The sequence below is a fragment of the Phyllobates terribilis genome, unplaced genomic scaffold (genome assembly GCF_046119375.1).
Source record: "Phyllobates terribilis strain yellow unplaced genomic scaffold, ASM4611937v1 Scaffold_14__1_contigs__length_39327217, whole genome shotgun sequence".
NCBI classification, from domain to species: Eukaryota; Metazoa; Chordata; class Amphibia; order Anura; family Dendrobatidae; genus Phyllobates; species Phyllobates terribilis.
The window spans coordinates 20925017-20945514 of NW_027362774.1; the positions used below are offsets into that span (position 1 = coordinate 20925017).

General features: G+C 47.8%; 2 protein-coding genes across 4 annotated transcripts in view; both read left to right on the plus strand.

The window, feature by feature from the left end:
* NUDT19 (nudix hydrolase 19) overlaps nt 1–14886 on the plus strand; it is a 30024-nt gene extending 15138 nt beyond the window's left edge. For all 3 annotated transcript variants that reach the window (XM_073659749.1, XM_073659748.1, XM_073659750.1), the window contains exons 2-4: nt 11147–11878; nt 13613–13817; nt 13919–14886. In XM_073659749.1, coding sequence (XP_073515850.1) covers nt 11162–11878; nt 13613–13817; nt 13919–14133 — 1137 coding nt within the window. In that variant the 5' untranslated portion in view covers nt 11147–11161 and the 3' untranslated portion in view covers nt 14134–14886. The remainder of the gene's footprint in view (nt 1–11146; nt 11879–13612; nt 13818–13918) is intronic.
* A 2681-nt stretch (nt 14887–17567) lies between these two features.
* Nucleotides 17568–20498, plus strand: part of TDRD12 (tudor domain containing 12) — a 64977-nt gene continuing 62046 nt past the window's right edge. The window contains exons 1-2 of the mRNA XM_073659626.1: nt 17568–17650; nt 19888–19967. The gene's annotated coding sequence lies outside the window, so the exon portion shown is untranslated. The remainder of the gene's footprint in view (nt 17651–19887; nt 19968–20498) is intronic.

A 20498-nucleotide genomic window follows, 5' to 3' on the forward strand; every position in this document is an offset into this window, starting at 1 on the left:
CCTGACAGCACCATGAGGAGTTCCTGAAGCCGGGCGCAGGAGGATCGGGCCGGGGTCCTCGCACTCCTCCCCGGGTCCGGAGGCCGACACCCCGCTGAATCCAGGGGTCCCTCAGCCTTTTTTTCCGGTGGGAGTGGAACCATCTTCCCCGCAAAGGGGGCTCTTAGTCCGGCTGCTGCAGCCCTGCATACTCCGGCGTGCGCAAGATGGCGGAGACGGCACTTCCGGTTACAGAGGGAGCGATACACGAACCTCTAGTAACCGGCGTGCGTTCCATGGTGGAACGCACTTCCGGAAAATTTGGAACAAAATGGCGCCAAACTAAAAATTAAAGGAGAAACGCCCTTTTTTCTGACGATTTAGATGGAAGACAGGTGAGATCTATTTAAGGGGGGATGGGACTAAGGTCATCAGTCAACCAGCACACCAGCAATGGCAGATCAAACCACTGGTCGTTCTGACACTCTGACTGAACCTCCAGTCCAAGTAAGTTTACTGGGTACTTCCCCTCTTCTCACCTCATTCCCATTGATATACGGTAGTAAAAGTCTTGTGCTCCTTGTCTTTTTAGGACAAGGAGACACCTAAAAAAGACTCGATGACATCAGCTCCTAAGAAAAGGAGATGCGCCATCTGTAACAAGAAACTACCGGATACATACGGAAAACAGTTATGCTCTACCTGTATTGCAAAAATTGTCAAAGAACATTCTTCCTTCATGTCAGACTTAAGAGCCATAGTAAGAGGAAGTGCAGAGTACTGTCACAGACTTAGTCGTTCCACAAGCTCCTCACGGTGCGTCCCGTCTCAAGAGGCCACGTCAGGAGCTGGAGTCCAGTTTTGGGGAAGAAGAGTTGTCGGATTTTTCTGCCCGCGATCAGGACAGGGAAGACTCTATCATTAACCCTGCAGAAGAGAAGAAAAAAATATCTCTTCTCCTGGGAAGATAGCGATACACTGTTAACTGCAGTAAGAAACACTATGCAGATAGAAGACACTTACCAACCATCATCAGTGCAGGATGAGATGTTTGGGGGGGGTTGAGAACCCGCAGGAATAAGGTTTTTCCCGTGAATAATCACATTAAGGCAATGATTCTGGAAGAGTGGGAGGACACAGAGAAGAAGCTAATAATTCCCAGAAGCTTCAGAACTCGCCTACCATTTGAACCAGAAGATATAAAATTATGGGAAGAAACCCCAAAAATTGATATCCCGATTGCCAGGGTAGCGAAAAAAAACATCCATCCCGTTTGAGGATTCATCATCTCTAAAGGATGCAATGGATAGGAAGGCAGACAGTCTCCTTAAAAAGACCTGGGAAACATCTTCAGCAATAATAAAAGCCAATATCGCATCCACTTCAGTTGCAACATCCATGAGTATATGGCTGGAACAACTGGAAGACCACCTGAGGAGGAAGACATCCAGAGAGGAGATCCTCAACGCTATTCCACTACTTAAGATGGCAACAGGGTTTGTCGCCGATGCCTCGGCAGAATCAATAAGATTTGCTGCTCGGAATGGGGCCCTTTCTACTGCATCCAGAAGAGCAATATGGCTAAAAACCTGGTCAGGTGACAGTCATTCTAAAAGTAAATTATGTGCCATTCCCTTTTCAGGTCTCCGGGTGTTTGGTCCAGTATTGGATGAAATACTGGAGAAGGCCTCAGATGAAAAAAAGGGTTTTCCGGAGGAGAAACCTAAGAAGGTGTCCTCCTTTCGGAAACCTCGTTACCAGCAAAAGCCAGAATATTCCGGGAAAGGGAAGTCAGGAAGATGGAGCTACCAGAAGGGAGGTATCTCGAGGAATCCCCTTCCCTCTATAAGTGCTAACACACGTAGAAGATGACGCCAGGAAAGTGGGAGGAAGACTCCAACTTTTCCACGGAGCTTGGATGAAGATTACCAACAGCCCATGGATTCTCCAGTGTATCGCAGAGGGCTACGAGATAGAATTCGGACAGATTCCACAGGGAAGGTTTCACCTGACAACAACCCATTCCGCCCAGGTCTCCAAAAGGCTGCTAACAGACGTGAGGAAGCTAATAAAATCGGGAGCAGTAATACCAGTACCAAAAGCAGAACAGTTCCTGGGCTTTTACTGGGGTCTTTTTTCAATAAAGAAACCCGGGGGCGATTATCGCACCATGATAAATCTGAAATCTCTAAACAAGTCAGTCGAAAAAATTCAAAATGGAATCAATCAGGTGGACCATTCCCTTAATCGGACACAACATGGTGATGTGTACAATAGATCTCAAAGAGGCCTATTATCATGTCCCAATTCACCGTCACAGTCCAAAATTCCTACGGTTTGCTCTAAAAGAAGGAGACACCATTCTACATTACCAATTTACTTGTCTTCCGTTTGGCCTATCTTCAGCTCCACGTATCTTTACCAAACTGATGGCCGAAGTTATGGCGTTCCTCAGGGAACAAGGAATATTAATTATTCAGTATCTAGATGACTTCCTGGTATTGGCAGACTCTCCACAGCAGCTAAAGACCAACCTAACATCAACCATCCTGACCCTGAAAAATTTAGGATGGATTATAAACTGGGAAAAATCAAATCTTGTACCAGAAAGAAGAAATATTTTTTGGGGGAATCCTTCTAGATTCAGAACAACAAATGTCTTTTCTGCCGGAAAAGAAACAGACAGAGCTCAGAGTCAGGATCAAGAAATTCATGAGAAACACGAAAGTTACCATTCGGGAATGTATGAAAATCCTGGGTCTCATGACAGCTTCCCTACCTGGAGACAAGTGGAGCCAATTCCATTCAAGACAGTTGCAACAACAAATTCTATCAACCTGGAATCGGAAAATGGTCGATCTGGACAAAATGGTTTCCTTATCAAAGGTAACTGTAGCGTCGGCGTCCCTGCCCTCTGTCAGGCAGGGACGCTGTTCCCCTCACCTCTCCGCTCCGAGCCCGGCGTCCTCCTCCCGCTCTGCTGGCAGCGCGCGCTCCTTCCCGGCCACGGTGATTAGGGCGCGCGCGCTCCCCCCCTCTTAAAGGGGCCGCGCGCGCCGTCCTAAGGAGTCCCCGGCCAATGGCCGGAGGACTGCATCATATATAAGGCACCTCCTCCAAAATGGAGGTGCCCGAGCAATGTTGTTGCACTGTTCACTACTCTGCTTCAGCCCTCAGGTCCCGTTTCCAGTTACCTGCCAGTTTGCTGTCTGATTCCTGCCTGTTATCCGCTTACCTGCTTGCTAGCCTGAGGTCCGACGGTCTGCCTTCCGACATCTGTCAGTCTGTCTATGGACCAGCTTGCCCGCTCACCTGGGAGCGCTCACCTGCTACCTGTCTGCTAGCCTACCTGGAGGCCCCGCCGTCACGTGCTGTGACCACCTGCCAGTCCAGAGACTCTTGCCCGCTCACCTGGGAGCGCTCATCTGCTACCTGCCTGTTAGCCTACCTGGAGGCTCCGCCGTCACGTGCTGTGACCACCTGCCAGTCCAGAGACTCTTGCCCGCTCACCTGGGAGCGCTCATCTGCTACCTGCCTGTTAGCCTACCTGGAGGCTCCGCCGTCACATGCTGTGACCACCTGCTTATCCAGAGACTCTCGCCTGCTCACCTGGGAGCACACATCTGCCATCTGCCTGCTAGCCTACCTGGAGGCTCAGCCGTCACAGGTCGTACCTACCCTTTACCCAGAGACTGTCCCGGTCACTTGCCGTGACCTCCTGCCCGTTCACCCAGAGACTGCCCCGGTCACTTGCTGTGACCTCCTGCCCGTTTACCCAGAGACTGTCCCGGTCACTTGCCGTGACCTCCTGCCCGTTTACCCAGAGACTGTCCCGGTCACCTGCTGTGACTACCTGCCTGTCTTCCCTGGTCGCCACCCGCTTCCTTACAAGGACCGCCCCCTTGTATAAGTTGCTCAGAGGTTCCGCCTCCCAGACCCGTTACAGTTTGCTCGGGCCATGGAACCCGGTGGCACCCAAGCTCCCTCGCTCTCGGACCTTTGTCATGAACTGTCCCATCAGAGGTCCCAACAGGAGTCCATCCTGAGTCACCTGCGGAATGTCAATTCTCGCCTGGACACTCTGACTGCTCCACCAGCAACCACCGCTAGTGTCTTGACTCGCAACCCGGCAGCTCCGCTGCCCACCAATACTGTGGTATCCTGCTCCGGACCCCGGCTTTCTGCACCTCCTCGCTTCGGAGGCGACTCCGCTCTGGCTCGGGGCTTCATAAACCAGTGCACCCTGCACTTTGAACTCCTATCCCACCAGTTTAACTCCGACCGGGCCAAAGTAGCCTTCATCATGTCCCCTCTCACGGGGGAGGCACTGGCTTGGCTAAATCCTCTATGGGAGAGAGGAGACCCCCTGGTGTCCGACTTGCCTGGCTTTCTCACGGCTTTCCGGAAAGTCTTCGACGAACCCGGACGGAAGACCTCATCCGCATCGTCTCTGCTACGCCTCCGTCAGGGAAGTCTCACCGTGGGCCAATATGCCATACGGTTCCGTACCCTTGCCTCGGAGCTGGCCTGGGATAACGACGCTCTGGTGTCTGTCTTCTGGGAGGGTCTGTCCGGCCGTATTAAAGATGAACTCGCCGGTCGGGACATTCCTACCACTCTCGATGACTTAATAACTCTTGCCACCCGGATTGACCTACGGTTCCAGGAGCGTGCCAAAGAGGTCACCCGTGAGAGGAGGTTTCCACGTCTAGCTCCTACCTTCCAGAAACCCGTCACTCCCTCCGTTTCTCCCCAGGTACACTCTCCTGAGCCTATGCAGGTCGACCAGACCAAGATGGTCAAAACCCGTCAGGACTTACGCCGTGCCGAGGGGAGCTGCTTCTACTGTGGCAGCAAGGAGCACCGGATCCGTACCTGCCCGGAGAGGTCGGGAAACGCCTGTGTCTAGGTTCGCTCAGAGAGGTCGACCTAGACAAGAATAAATCCTCTCCATCTCTGCTGCTGTCAGTCTCAATTATCTGCGGGGAGAACCGTTTTTTCGAACTAGCCCAACTTGACTCTGGAGCAGCCGGGAATCTTATTTCACAGTCCCTGGTAGAAAAACACCGCATTCCCACCAAACCTCTGGCTGTACCCCTATCTGTCGCTGCCGTGGATGGGGGCCTCTTACCACGTCCCATCCAACTCATCACCGAATCCATTACTCTGCAGGTGGGAATGCTGCATTCTGAGAGCATCTCTTTTCATGTTCTGCCTGGACTCTCTCACGCCCTCTTACTAGGCCTACCTTGGCTCCAGAAACATGCACCCGTGCTTGACTGGAAGACCGGAGAAGTCCTTCGTTGGGGACAGGACTGCCATAAGACTTGTTTGGTTCCCGTTCATCCCGTCCGTCCTTCTCGTACCCCAACTAATCTACCTGGACTTCCGATTCCTTATTGGTCATTTGCTGATGTCTTTAATAAAAAGGAGGCAGAGACATTACCCCCTCATAGACCATACGACTGTCCTATCGACCTGTTACCCGGTACTACGCCTCCCCGTGGGCGTATTTACCCATTGTCCGCTGTTGAGACCCGGTCGATGTCCGAATATATTGAGGAGAATCTGGCCCAGGGATTCATCCGGAAATCTACCTCCCCGGCGGGAGCAGGCTTCTTTTTCGTTAAAAAGAAGGACGGCTCTCTCCGTCCCTGTATAGACTATAGAGGCCTTAACCAGATCACGGTGAAGAATAAGTACCCCCTTCCGCTCATTCCGGAGTTATTTGATTGTCTGAGGGGGGCTAGAATCTTCACCAAACTGGACCTCCGTGGGGCGTACAACCTGGTCCTTATCCGTCAGGGGGATGAATGGAAGACTGCATTCAACACCCGGGACGGCCACTATGAATATCTGGTAATGCCCTTTGGTCTCTGTAATGCTCCTGCCGTCTTTCAAGAGTTGGTCAATGACATCTTCCGGGACCTTCTCTACTCCTGCGTAGTGGTGTACCTGGACGACATCTTGGTCTTCTCTCCGGATCTCCAGACTCACCGGAGGGATGTTCGTCAGGTTCTGCTCAGGCTCAGGCAGAATCACCTCTTCGCTAAATATGAGAAGTGCCTCTTTGAGCAGACCTCGCTTCCGTTTTTGGGCTACATTATTTCTCAGACCGGCCTCCGAATGGATCCAGAGAAACTGTCTGCCATCGAGAAATGGCCTCGACCGGAGGGGTTGAAGGCTATTCAGCGGTTCCTGGGCTTCGCCAACTACTACCGCCTCTTCATACCGCACTTCTCTTCCCGGACTGCCCCAATTTCCGCGCTCACCCGTAAGGGCACTAATCCCAGAGAGTGGCCGCCCGAAGCAGAGGAGGCCTTTCTTTCCTTAAAACAGGCCTTCTCTTCCGCCCCAGTGCTGCATCGCCCGGACGGCAACAAGCAGTTCTTCCTGGAAGTTGACACCTCCTCCTCTGGAGCCGGAGCGGTACTTACCCAAAAATCGTCTTCCGGGAGAATGGTAACTTGTGGCTTCTTCTCCAAACTCTTCTCCTCTTCTGAGCGCAACTATTCCATAGGAGACCGAGAGTTATTGGCCATCAAACTGGCATTGGAGGAGTGGCGTTACCTGCTCGAGGGGGCTCTTCACCCGGTAATAATTTACACTGACCACAAGAACTTGGCTTACCTCCAGCATGCCCAGAGACTTAACCCGCGCCAAGCCCGGTGGTCCTTGTTTTTTGCTCGCTTTGATTTTGTTCTTCATTTTCGCCCGGCTGACAAAAAACATCAAAGCAGACGCCTTGTCCCGATCCTTTCTGGTGTCCGATCTCGAGGAAGAACCTAAACATATCATCGATCCCGCCAGAGTAATGCAGGTGGCTCCCGTGAGTCTAAATCGTCTCCCTCCCGGTAAGACGTTCGTTTCAGTACCTGATCGGGAGAAGATCCTACACTGGGGCCATTCGTCTAAACTAGCTGGCCACGCCGGTCAGAAAAAGACCCTCCAGCTTATTACCCGGCACTACTGGTGGCCTACCCTGCACAAGGACGTAATAGACTTTGTTTCTGCCTGTGTGTCCTGCGCCCGCAACAAAGTCCCGAGACACCTGCCAGCCGGTCGCCTCCTTCCTCTTCCTGTGCCTGCTGCCCCCTGGCAGCATATTGCTATGGACTTCATAACTGATCTCCCCGTCTCTGCCGGTTGTACGGTCATTTGGGTGGTCGCTGACTGCTTTTCCAAGATGGCTCACTTTATTCCCCTGCCAGGCCTCCCGTCTGCACCATTCTGACTGGGTGGATCTCCTGCCATGGGCCGAATTCTCTTACAACAATCACGAGAGCGAATCTTCCTCCAAATCCCCGTTTTTTGTAGTCTTCGGTCAGCATCCTCGGATCCCATTTCCCGTCTCCACCTCGGTGGATAATCCGGCTGCGGAATCTCTTGTTAACAAATTTTCCTCCATGTGGGAGAGTACCTGGTCCGCACTCCTTCAGTCGTCCGAGCGTATGAAAAGACATGCTGACAAAAAACGTCTGGATCCTCCTCAATTCCGTCCAGGGGATAAGGTCTGGCTCTCGTCCAAGTATGTCCGGCTCAAGATTCCTTCCTATAAGTTAGGGCCTCGGTTCATCGGTCCTCTGGAGGTCATCAGTCAGATCAACTCGGTGGCCTATAAATTGAAACTCCCGGCCAACTTGCGGATCCCTAACTCCTTCCATGTATCTCTCCTCAAACCCGTGGTACTTAACTCTTTTTCCAAGTCTACAGGTACGCCTCCTGCTCCGGTTTCCGCTGAAAACGAGTTTGAGGTAGAGAACATACTGGCCACAAAAAGGGTAAGAGGAAAGACCTTTTTTCTAGTAGATTGGAAGGGGTTTGGTCCTGAGGAGAGAACGTGGGAGCCCCGGGAGAACATCCATGCCCCTCTCATCCTTGCTAAATTTCTGTCTGGCCTAAAAAAGGGGGGGCCTAAAGGGGGGGTACTGTAGCGTCGGCGTCCCTGCCCTCTGCTAGACAGGGACGCTGTTCCCCTCACCTCTCCCCTCCGAGCCCGGCGTCCTCCTCCCGCTCTGCTGGCAGCGCGCGCTCCTTCCCGGCCACGGTGCTTAGGGCGCGCGCGCTCCCCCCCTCTTAAAGGGGCCGCGCGCGCGATCCTAAGGAGTCCCCGGCCAATGGCCGGAGGACTTCACCATATATAAGGCACCTCCTCCAAAATGGAGGTGCCCGAGCAATGTTGTTGCACTGTTCACTACTCTGCTTCAGCCCTCAGGTCCCGTTTCCAGTTACCTGCCAGTTTCCTGCCAGTTTGCTGTCTGATTCCTGCCTGTTATCCGCTTACCTGCTTGCTAGCCTGAGGTCCGACGGTCTGCCTTCCGACATCTGTCAGTCTGTCTATGGACCAACTTGCCCGCTCACCTGGGAGCGCTCACCTGCTACCTGTCTGCTAGCCTACCTGGAGGCTCCGCCGTCACGTGCTGTGACCACCTGCCAGCCCAGAGACTCTTGCCCGCTCACCTGGGAGCGCTCATCTGCTACCTGCCTGTTAGCCTACCTGGAGGCTCCGCCGTCACATGCTGTGACCACCTGCTTATCCAGAGACTCTCGCCTGCTCACCTGGGAGCACACATCTGCCATCTGCCTGCTAGCCTACCTGGAGGCTCAGCCGTCACAGGTCGTACCTACCCTTTACCCAGAGACTGTCCCGGTCACTTGCCGTGACCTCCTGCCCGTTCACCCAGAGACTGTCCCGGTCACTTGCCGTGACCTCCTGCCCGTTTACCCAGAGACTGTCCCGGTCACCTGCTGTGACTACCTGCCTGTCTTCCCTGGTCGCCACCCGCTTCCTTACAAGGACCGCCCCCTTGTATAAGTTGCTCAGAGGTTCCGCCTCCCAGACCCGTTACAGTAACCAAGAGATCATTGACTTGGTGGACCTCCAAAGCCAACCTACAGGAAGGAGTCATGTGGAGGTTGACCCTATTCGTGACTCTCACTACCGATGCGAGCAGCAGAGGCTGGGGGGCTCACGTAAACGGTCAATATTTACAAGGTACCTGGCGAACGCAGGATCGTCCCAGATCATCAAATCTAAGAGAGCTTCAGGCCGTCTAGGAGGCGTTGAAAAAGGGTCAAAAACATCTAAAAGGTCAACATGTCAGAGTATTAACAGACAACATGACATCAGTAGCCTTCCTCAAACATCAGGGAGGTCCTCGTCACCACCTTCTACAATCCTTGGCGGGCAAAATCTTCCAGTGAGCAGAAAGTTCGGTCCTTTCAATATCTGCAGTACATCTAAAGGGCTCTCAAAATACAGTAGCAGACGTCCTCAGTCGAGAAACTGTTCTACAGTCAGAATGGGAATTGAACTGGGAGGTGTTTCGTCAGGTAACACATCGATGGGGCATTCCACAATGGGATCTTTTCGCTACTCGGAAAAACACAAAAGCAGGAAAATTCTTCTCCCTCATCCGGAAGACAGACCAGAAGGGATAGATGCGCTATCTCAGAAATGGAACATGGATCTAGCATATGCATTCCCTCCTATACCCTTGATACCGTGGGTGCTAAAGAAGATTCAGGAAGACCGAGCCAGGGTGATAATAATCCTACCTTTCTGGCCCAAGAGAAGTTGGTTCCCCTTACTGAAGAAAATGTCCCTGGAGGATCCAATAATCCTTCCGGAGAGGCAAGACTTGGCTGTTTCAGGTCCCGATATTCCATCCCGATGTGAAATTTCTCCAGCTTTCGGCATGGACCCTGAAAGGCAGATCCTGAGATCTAGAGGCCTATCAGACGCAGTAATCTCAACCATGCAAAGTAGTAGAAAACCGGTAACATTGGCCATCTATACAAAAATCTGGAAGAGATTCTGTTTACAGTACCAACCAGCATCTGAGAGTTCCGTTCCAGACTTCCCCAAAATATTAGAATTCTTGCAGACAGGGTTTGAAAAAGGTCTAAGGCCCAGCACATTAAAAGTACAAATCGCTGCATTGAGTGCTTTCATGGATTACCCACAAGCTCACCATCCATGGGTAGAAAGATTTGTTAAGGCTACAACTAGGTTAAGACCAACAATTAAAACCCATATCCCACCATGGGACTTGAATATGGTCCTAAAGAGCCTATGCAACAAACCCTTCGAGCCTCTCATAGAATCAAACATAAAATTCCTCTAGCTTAAGACAGTGTTCCTAGTCGCAATAACCACAGCGAGGAGGACAGGGGAGATTCAAGCATTCTCAATCAGAGACCCATACTTGAAATGCCTAGATGATTGTATTATCCTCCGGTTAGACCCAGCTTTTTTGCCAAAAGTAGTTACCCCTTTCCATATGAATCGGGAGGTGGTCCTACTCTCTTTTTGTCAGGACTATAAGAATGATCAGGAACTAACTTTCCACTCACTTGATCTCAGAAGAGTAGTTCTACAATACCTAGAGGTCACGAAGGACTGGCGTATAGATTCCAACCTATTTATACAGTTTGGGGGGAAAAAAAGCAAAAACATCTACATTAGCAAGATGGGTCAGATCAGTAATTAGTCTAGCCTATTTAGCCGAGGGGAAGACCCCTCCAGAAAATATTAGAGCCCATTCTACCAGAGCTATGTCTGCATCATGGGCAGAAAGAACAGGGGCATCTGTGGACCAGATCTTCAGAGCGGCAACCTGGACGAATCTGAACACCTTCTGTAAACATTATAAATTGGACATTCTATCAGGGCCAAAAGATGGCCTTCGGAAGGAAGGTCCTCCAGGCAGTGGTTCCCCCCCCCCCCCCCCCTAAATGTATACTCTGGTATTCTCCTGATGGTGCTGTCATGAGGGACTCCTGGAAACCCTATTACCAGTAGGTCTAATGCCTACTTTCGTTTTCCCTATCCCCCAGCTGCAGTTTAAAAGAAAAAAAAAACCTCCCCGGGTCCAGCGATGAGTCTCGGCCTCTACTTCTGGTGTCTCTTATTGTCGACAGCGGTGCAGCCAGTCAGTGAGTACAGCGGCTTTAAAGTTGATGCAACTGATTGGCTACAACCCTGTCAACAATAAGAGACACCAGGAGCAAAGGCGGAGACTCATCAGTGGACCAGGGGAGGGTGAGTACAGCAATGTTTGGTTTTTTTTAACTGCAGCCGGGGGAGAGAAATGGTAATGGAAACTCCCTTTAATATATTCAGTGTCTACCTCTGGTACAAGATTTTTATTTTTTTTTTTTACAGATTCCGCACCCCAAAATGAACACCACGTTGAAGCACTGGAGGGAGGCCGCCACCCTCATATTAACTGCCGGATCCCAACATCTCAGCGCCATCCCGAAAATCACAACTCATGGTCCCCAGAAGAAAACCGCCTTCGATTACGAAGTCCTATTACTGCAGCGCAGCGAGAGAAGTGGCTTCATGCCCAGCGCCTTCGTGTTCCCTGGTGGGCTCGTGGAGCCCTCCGACTTCTCCAATGATTGGGTGAATGTTTTTGAGAGACACTTACATAAGCCGAACTTCGGGCTCGGCGTGGTGAAGCAGCCTCCCAACACTCGGTCGCCCATGTTTGTCACTGACAGGACCGAGTTTGGCTCCCTGATCCCCGGCGAGGTGGCCTTCCGGATCTGCGCCATTCGGGAGACCTTTGAAGAATCCGGCATTTTGCTGGTGGTTCCTGAGAATTCCGAGATTGAGGACAACCAGAAGTTCATGGCCGCCTATGAGCAGCAGGGAGAAGCCGTAGCCAAGTGGCGGGAGAAGGTGCAGAGTGATCCCCTGCGCTTCATTGAAATGTGCCGCGAGCTGCGGTGTGTCCCCAACATCTGGGCCCTGCATGAATGGGGCAACTGGCTGACCCCCGTGTTCTCCAAAAGCCCAAGGGCCAGGCGCTACGACACCGCCTTCTATATCTGCTGCTTACCGAGGAAACCCGTCACCCAGGATGACCAGAAAGAAGTGACGACGTTCAAAGTGAGTGCGCACAGCGGCCAAGGGCTCTCCTGCCTCACATGATAGTGCATGCATAGCTAATTTATACTCCAGAGCTGCACTCACTATTCTGCTGGTGCAGTCACTCTACACCAGCAGAATGGTGAGTGCTGCTCTGGGGTATAATACAGGATGTACGGTAACTCAGGATCAGTAATGTAATGTATGTACACAGTGACTGCACCAGCAGTATAGTGAGTGCAGCTCTGGAGTATAATACAGGATGTAACTCAGGATCAGTAATGTATGTACACAGTGACTGCACCAGCAGTATAGTGAGTGCAGCTCTGGAGTATAATACTACTGGATGTAACTCAGGATCAGTACAGGATCAGTAATGTAATGTATGTACACAGTGACTGCACCAGCAGAATAGTGAGTGCAGCTCTGGAGTATAATACAGGATGTAACTCAGGATCAGTAATGTAATGTATGTACACAGTGACTGCACCAGCAGAATAGTGAGTGCAGCTCTGGAGTATAATACAGGATGTAACTCAGGATCAGTACAGGATCAGTAATGTAATGTATGTACACAATGACTGCACCAGTAGAATAGTGAGGGCAGCTCTGGGGTATAATACAGGATGTAACTCAGGATCAGTAATGTAATGTATGTACACAGTGACTGCACCAGCAGAATATTTACAGTCTGATAGGAGTTAGAGTTTGGACTATATCACATAGATAATCAGTATGTAGAAATCTCTGTGTTGACTGTGCAGGACTTGCAGGAGTTGGCGGATGCTTTAGTCCAGGTCTGGGAGGAGATCCCACAGGAGACCATCCGCAACCTCATCAGGAGCATGCCCAGGCGTTGTAGGGAGGTCATTCAGGCACGTGGAGGCCACACACAATATTCAGCCTCATCAGGAGCATGCCCAGGCGTTATAGGGAGGTCGTACAGGCACGTGGAGGCCACACACAATACTGAGCCTCAGCAGGAGCATGCCCAGGCGTTGTAGGGAGGTCATACAGGCACGTGGAGGCCACACACAATACTCAGCCTCATCAGGAGCATGCCCAGGCGTTGTAGGGAGGTCATACAGGCACATGGAGGCCACACACAATACTCAGCCTCAGCAGGAGCATGCCCAGGCGTTGTAGGGAGGTCATACAGGCACGTGGAGGCCACACACAATACTCAGCCTCATCAGGAGCATGCCCAGGCGTTGTAGGGAGGTCATACAGGCACGTGGAGGCCACACACAATACTCAGCCTCATCAGGAGCATGCCCAGGCGTTGTAGGGAGGTCATACAGGCACGTGGAGGCCACACACAATACTCAGCCTCATCAGGAGCATGCCCAGGCGTTGTAGGGAGGTCATACAGGCACGTGGAGGCCACACACAATACTCAGCCTCATTTTTACTTGTTTTAAGGACATTTCATCAACATTGGATCAGCCTGTAGTGTGTTTTTCCACTTTAATTTTGGGGGTGACTCCAAATCCAGGCCTCCATTGGTTAATAAATGTGATTTCCATTGATGATTTTTGTGTGATTTTGTTGTCAGCACATTCAACTTTATACAGAATAAACTATGCAATGAGAATATTTCATTCATTCATATCTAGGATGTGTTATTTGAGTGTTCCCTTTATTTTTTTGAGCAGTGTATTTTAGTGTTACCCCAGGATTATAGAATTGCTGGAGGTCTGCAGCTCGTGTGGTCATCCTCATCTATTTAACACCTTGCCTTGTGATCTGTTTCAGTGGTGGACACCTCAGGAAGTCATAGAGGAATATCTGAAGAAGACCTGGATCCCTCCTCCTCAGTTGTACGACTTGAGCCGATTGTGTAACTTTCTGCACCTTGAGGAGCTGCAGCGATTCGCTCTGCGTCGTTCCCTGGAAGGCTGTGAGAGGTGGATGCCCGTTATGGTGCACGCCAAGGACGGTATGGTGCACACGCTGCCAGGTATGTGAATAAAAACCATAAATCACTGGATAATGAAAAGTTCTGCCACGTGTTAACATATTTTTGTGTTTGTTCATCACCTTTCTCCCTTTATCTTGCAGGAGATGAGCTCTACCCCGATGATCCCGACGTCACCGGACAGACACAAGCCATCTATTCCACGGACAGAACGATAGAAGAGGTGGTCCGCGATGGCGAGCGCCTCCACAGAAATATACAGCTGGACGGGGTCCTACGGCTCTTTGTAAATGTACCCCCCAAGTATAAACATGTGGCCCCATTCATAGTGGAGATGGGGGCCAAGAGCCAACTATGAACCCCATAAAGATCCACATATGAGGCGGAGTACAAGCTGCTCAACAAAGGCGCCGAAATGCTGAAAACGTCCTGCACCGCCGAAAGAGGCATACACCTGTCACTGGTGTTATACCCACCATGACATTGAGCAAAATGTCTCCACCTATATCATAGCGTATGGATCGCAAGATCATCATTGCACCATGATTTATACTCTATTCACATCCAGAGCAGCAGACTGAACCTATGTCCAGTAATTCGTGTTGACATTGCTTTGCATTTGTTCATCCTTATTGACATTTTTCAGGAAATTCTAAGCAGAGTCCACCTGACAAAGACGTACCCTAAAATTGATATTGCACTTATTTTTATTCATTTTTTTTTTTGCCAGTTTTTGATCCAAAGCTCAAAGTGGATCTTGCCAGAAGGAGAAGTAGAAGTTCTACCTCTATATTCCCCATTCCTTCTGAATCCACTTCTGGTTTTGTCTCAAAAGTCTGCAGTGGCGTTTAATAAAAAAAAAAAAAAAAATGCTGTCTATAAAACCAACCTAAAAGTTTATGCCCACAGAGTTTTTTGAGGAGTTTTTGAAGCAGAAACTGAACTGAAATTCTCCAAATCCTTCTTTAGGGTATGTGCACATGCAGTTTTTTTCTTTGGAGAGGAAACTAAGTGCAACGCTCTAAATCGTCCTAAAAAAACAAAAAATGCAAAACATGCAAAACTTCTCAAAAGCTTGGACATTCTCAGTTTCTGCTCCAAAAACTAAACAGACTCACCAAAAATGTGAGGCAGTAGACATTTGGCTTTGCAAAAAATACAAATATGGCTGGAAGTTGGGGGTACAGTTATGAAGAACAAACAGCCGGACAAATAGAATATCCTTGCACCCCAAAAACAATAAAAATAGGTAAACCGTAATCTTACCAATAGTACCAGTGAACACCAGAATAGAAAACGGCATAATTTAGAGGAGGGGACACCCCCCCACCAACACACCTTAATTCAGACCTGCCTTGAACAATAACACCCAACATGTTGGTAAGAACACACAGAAAGTCCACAAGATGAAAGGTAGTCCACATGTGCCGTTTCCAAAAATTTGCCGCACTAAATGGAGCAGATCTTGCAGATTTGGGTTTTCTGATTTTTTCGGCCCAAATGCAACTTTTTAAAAAGTCAGAATTTTTTTTTGGGGGGGGGGGGGGTAAAAATTGACTCTGTATGCCTGAATTTTTTGCAAACTTGTGACTTTTTGTGCTAAAAAGTCGCAAACTAATTTAGAGGCAAACACAAAGAGAATTTTGGATTTTGCCCAAAATGCATCATTTGCGCTGCCATTTTTTTAAGAAGTCAGCATAAAAGACGGCAACGAATATCACAAGGCAAAAAAAGAGACTTAGAAAAAAAAAAACCCGAATGCAAATGATGATATTGACCCTAAGGCTACGTTCTCACAATGGGCTTTTGGTGTCTCTGTCCACCAGCCATTTTTTCTGCAGTTGGGGGGGGATATTTTCTATAGTTTCTACAATATGATTGTTTCTATTTCTGCTGTCAAAATGTTAAGTGATTAGTTTTAATATTTTTAATAAAATATTATAGATTTTGGTTACTGTTTCGTCGTGGTTCCATGTACACCGCTGTGCCTGTGTAGTCTATGGGAGTTACTTAAGCAGACAGATGGATGTGCTTGTATGGTTACTCTGATCGCTCCTATTCGCCATTCATGTGAGCTGGAGCTGCACATGCTGCGCCCGATCTGTTGCACGGAAGACACTGACGGGGGGTCCGTCAGCCTCTACCAAAGGGAGTCCGTCAGCCTCTACCGGAAGGGAGTCCATGAGCATCTACCGGAAGGGAGTCCGTGAGCATCTACCGGAAGGGAGTCCGTGAGCATCTACCGGAAGGGAGTCCGTGAGCATCTACCGGAAGGGAGTCCGTGAGCATCTACCGGAAGGGAGTCCGTGAGCCTTTACCGGAAGGGAGTCCGTGAGCCTCTACCGGAAGGGAGTCCGTGAGCCTCTACCGGAAGGGAGTCCGTCAGCCTCTACCGGAAGGGGGTCCGTCAGCCTCTACCAAAGGGGGTCCGTCAGCCTCTACCGGAAGGGAGTCCGTCAGCATCTACATGGAAAAAAAAAATAGTGCTGTATAAAGCATGAACTAAAATAATTTTTGCAATTGGATTTTATTTAAAAAAAAAAAAAAAAATCACACTGTTTGCTTTCTACATCCTCTGTGTTGCACTGTCTGTTCCTCGCTGCAGAATGAACTAACTGAGAATCCGTCAGTGAGCTTGTTCTCACAGGAGTTTGTAATTCTGTCTTTTTCTGAGCTCCTCTCAGCTAATTTATGACCACAGACCACATCAAAGTTGAACGGGTCGGGTAACAAAGAGCCTGTAAAAGCCAAACTGTGCGAACATTGTAATAAAACCCAATAGCAAAAATAATTTTTAGCCCCAAATACATGCATGTAATTTAAAAAAAATTAAAATGTTTCTAAAGTGAACAAGAAATCTACAAAGAAATGCTCTGATTGAAGTCTTAGGCCACGTTCACACGTTCAGTATTTTTAGATCAGTATTTGTAGGCCAAAATCAGGAATGGAACAATCAGAGGAAATGTATAATATAAACTCGTAACCACTTCTGGTTTTGGCGGCTTACAAATACTAATCAAAAAAACCGACCAAATCCTGAACGTGTGAACGTGGCCTAACAACAGTGATCAGAGTCCACTCCGATCTCTGCTGTTTAACCCTCTGACTGCTGCCTTCAATGTCGGACAGCAGTTTTTAAGCGCTTTGGGGTCCACTGGGATCACATCGCCTCCTCCCGTAAGGGGAAAAAAAAGGCAGAATTATATTTTTTTTTTGGGGGGGGGGGATTTTTTTCACCATTTTATTGCAATTGGACTTTATTTTTTTTTTTTTTTGGTACAATATACCTTTTATATAAATGGTATCAATCAAAGCTACAACTTCACACTCAAATAACATTTTTTTAATGGTACTCGGAAGAAGGGGAGGAAAAAACAAGCCCAAAAATTAAAAATGGCTGCTTCATTAAGGGGTTAATGTGATAAGGGAGGTTGGTTGTAGCCAAGGTATTTCCAATAGCAACCAATAGTTCGCTAAATTGATTGCTAGGGGAAAAAGGGGAGGAAAAAAGCGCAAAAATGAAAAATGGCTGATCATTAAGGGGTTAATATGATAAGGGAGATTGTTTGTAGCTAAGGTATTTCCCATAGCAACCAATAGTTCACTAAATTGGTTGCTAGGGGAAAAGCATGTATTTTCTGAAGTCTGCGAATGATAGACAAAACTCAGTTTAAATCCGCTATGATTGCCTATGGCCGCATAGGCTACAACAAGATGGCCGCCGCTCATAATGCTCTGTCCTCTAGCGTCACCAAACACGCAAGCACAGGTTTCCGCAGGGGAAAGGAAACCGGAAGTGACGTCACCAGTGCAGGAAAGTTCCGGAATTGTCTTCTTTCCCGCAGTGATGTCCTGAGAGAGAGCCCGGGCGTCTAGTGAGTGACTGTGTGAGAGCTGAGGGGACGGGGTGAGGCCGAGAGTGACCGCTGTGAGAACTTAAGTACTCAATGACGGATGCTGGACGTATTCCTAAGACGTCACATGCTAAAATCCCCTGCAACGTGTGAAAGTGTCACAATATGCCCCTGTATAAGGCAATACATAGCGTTATACTGCAGTGTATGTGATATATGCTGCAGATAGTGCTGCATTAATTTATTTTATCAATGCACAAAAGGCTCTGTTCACACCTGGCGTTTTTGCAGCATTTTTTTTTTTTTGCTAATGCAAATTGCAAGCTGCTTTTTACAGTTTTACATGTACGGCACAAGTCAAAAATGGGTGTATAGAGCTACCTATACCCGCACCAGTGGGTTGCTATGACAGCAGGGGGGTCTGTGCTTGTCATTATGGAGTCCCTTTTGAATCCCAGCCTGTGGCCGGACCGTATACAGCACAAGCGATCAGAGTCCCCTATTAACGCCTTCACCCCCTTATTTTCTCCTCCCCTTCTTCAAAGACCCATCATTTTTTTTTTTTTCGCCATATGGGGTCTTGTTTTTTTTGCTGGACGAGTTGTACTTTTTAATGACACCATTCATTCTGTCACATAGCGTAGGGGGGAAAATCCAAGTGGGGTGAAATTGCAAAAAAAAGTGCAATTCCACAATAATTTTTTTTATTTACTATGTTCACTATGTGGTAAAACTGACCTGACAATATGATTCCCAAGGTGAGTACGAGTACACAGATACCAGACATGTATAGGGTTTTTTTTTTATAAGTGGTGAAAAAAAATTCAGAAATTAGTAAAAAAAAAAAAAGTCGCTTTTGCCGCCATTTTTCGGGATCTGGGGCTGGGTGAGGGCTTATTTTTTTATAACATTTTTGGGTAGATACGATGTTTTGATCGTCTCTTAATACATTTTATTGCAAAGCTGCAGAAATAAAAATAAGGTAATTCTGTTTTTTTTATTTTTTTTTGCCGTTTACCGATTGTATTAATTTATTTTATGTTTTGATAGAGCGGACATTTCTGAAAGCAGCGATACCAAATATGTGTAATTTTTTTTTAATTGTTTTATTTCTAATGGGCTAGAGGGAGGTGATTTGAAAATTTATTTTTTTTTAAACTTTTTATTTTTACCATATTTAATAGTCCCCTTTGTAGACTAGAAGCTGTGATCATCCGATCCCCTGTGCTATGCATAATGAAAATCGCAATCCCCTATGAAATCAGCCATTACGTGCAGAGAAAGATGCGGGCTCACACGCAGAGGGACATGGCCAATGACGTAAATATACGTCATTCGTCGTGAAGGGGTTAACAGTAACAGAAAATAAAAAAAAATAAAAGTTCAAATCACCCACTTTTCCCCCCATTAGAAATAGAGATAATAAAAAAGACACATGTGGTATCGTTTAGAAAAGTCCGATATATCAAAATATAAAAATAAATAACCCAATCGATAAACGACATAAGCGGAAAAAATTAAAGAGCACCTAAGTTTTGTTTTTTTTGGGTCGCAGCAGTTTCAGAAAAAAAAACAGTAACAAGCAATCAAAACATCCCAAAATGGTATCAATAAAAACGTTGTTTCGCCCCGCAAAAAATAAGCCGTCACACAGCTCCATTGCCCGAAAAATGAAAAAGTTACGGGTCTTCAAAAAACGGCGACAAAAATTTTCGATTTTTCTTTTTTTTTTTTTTCTCCACTGAAAAAAAACAAACAAACTATACATGTTTGGTATCTGCGTAATCGTACCGACCTGGGAAATCATATTGTCAGTTTTATCATATAGTGATCTTGGTAAATAAAAAAAAACATTGTGAAATTGCACTTTTTTTTTCAATTTTAATGCAGTTGGATTTTTTCCCTGCTTTCCAGTGCATCAAATGATAAAAGGAATGATGTCATTGAATAGTTGAACTCGTCCCACAAAAAACAATCTGTCATATGTCTAGGTGGACGGAGAAATAAAGTTATGGCTCATGGAAGAAGGGAAGGAAAAAACGGAAAATCGCCCCAAGGGAAAAAAGGGTTAGGTTTGGGCTGCAGAAAAAAAAATGCAACATGTGAACATAGCCAAATCAGATGAATATTTGTTGTGACCGCCTGTCGCCTTGATCTTTTTTTTTCCTGTATATTTGCACAGGGTTTTTGTAGGATCATAGTCGGGTGTGAGTAACCAATTCTACCAAACAGCTGATGATGATCATTTCCATATGTAGGTTGAAACACAGTCATTAACAGGAGACGCTGTGTAGGAGGCTTAAAACTGGGTGAGGAACAGACAAACTCTGCTACAAAGGTGAGGATGTGGAAGACAGCAGCTCTAAGAATTTCATCCCGGTTCTTATGTAATAACGAATGTTTTCCTTTACTGCCAAAGATGGCATCATGCACGTATGAGAAACTATATCATCGCACACTCGTAAGATTAGTTGCAGTGTTCATTTATTTTAGTATAGGCATAACATCAAACCAGTATCATGTAGTGGCGACAATAAATGGCGACAGTAGTAGTAGACGTTTCGGCCTAATCCAGGCCTTATTCATTAAGTCGCGCTACTTGTATAGGTTGAGATGCAGATATGTGCCAGAAGGGATTATTATGGGAAATCCTGAGTAACACTCGTTTGTATGTCTTGTGCTTATCGGCCTATAGGGGACTTCGCTTATGGTGTGGTACAGTGCTCCTGCGTCTCCATTTGGTGCTGTGGTCCCAGGTATGGCCGGAACGTTCCATTTATTGTCGCCACTACATGATACTGGTTTGATGTTATGCCTATACTAAAATAAATGAACACTGCAACTAATCTTATGAGTGTGCGATGATATA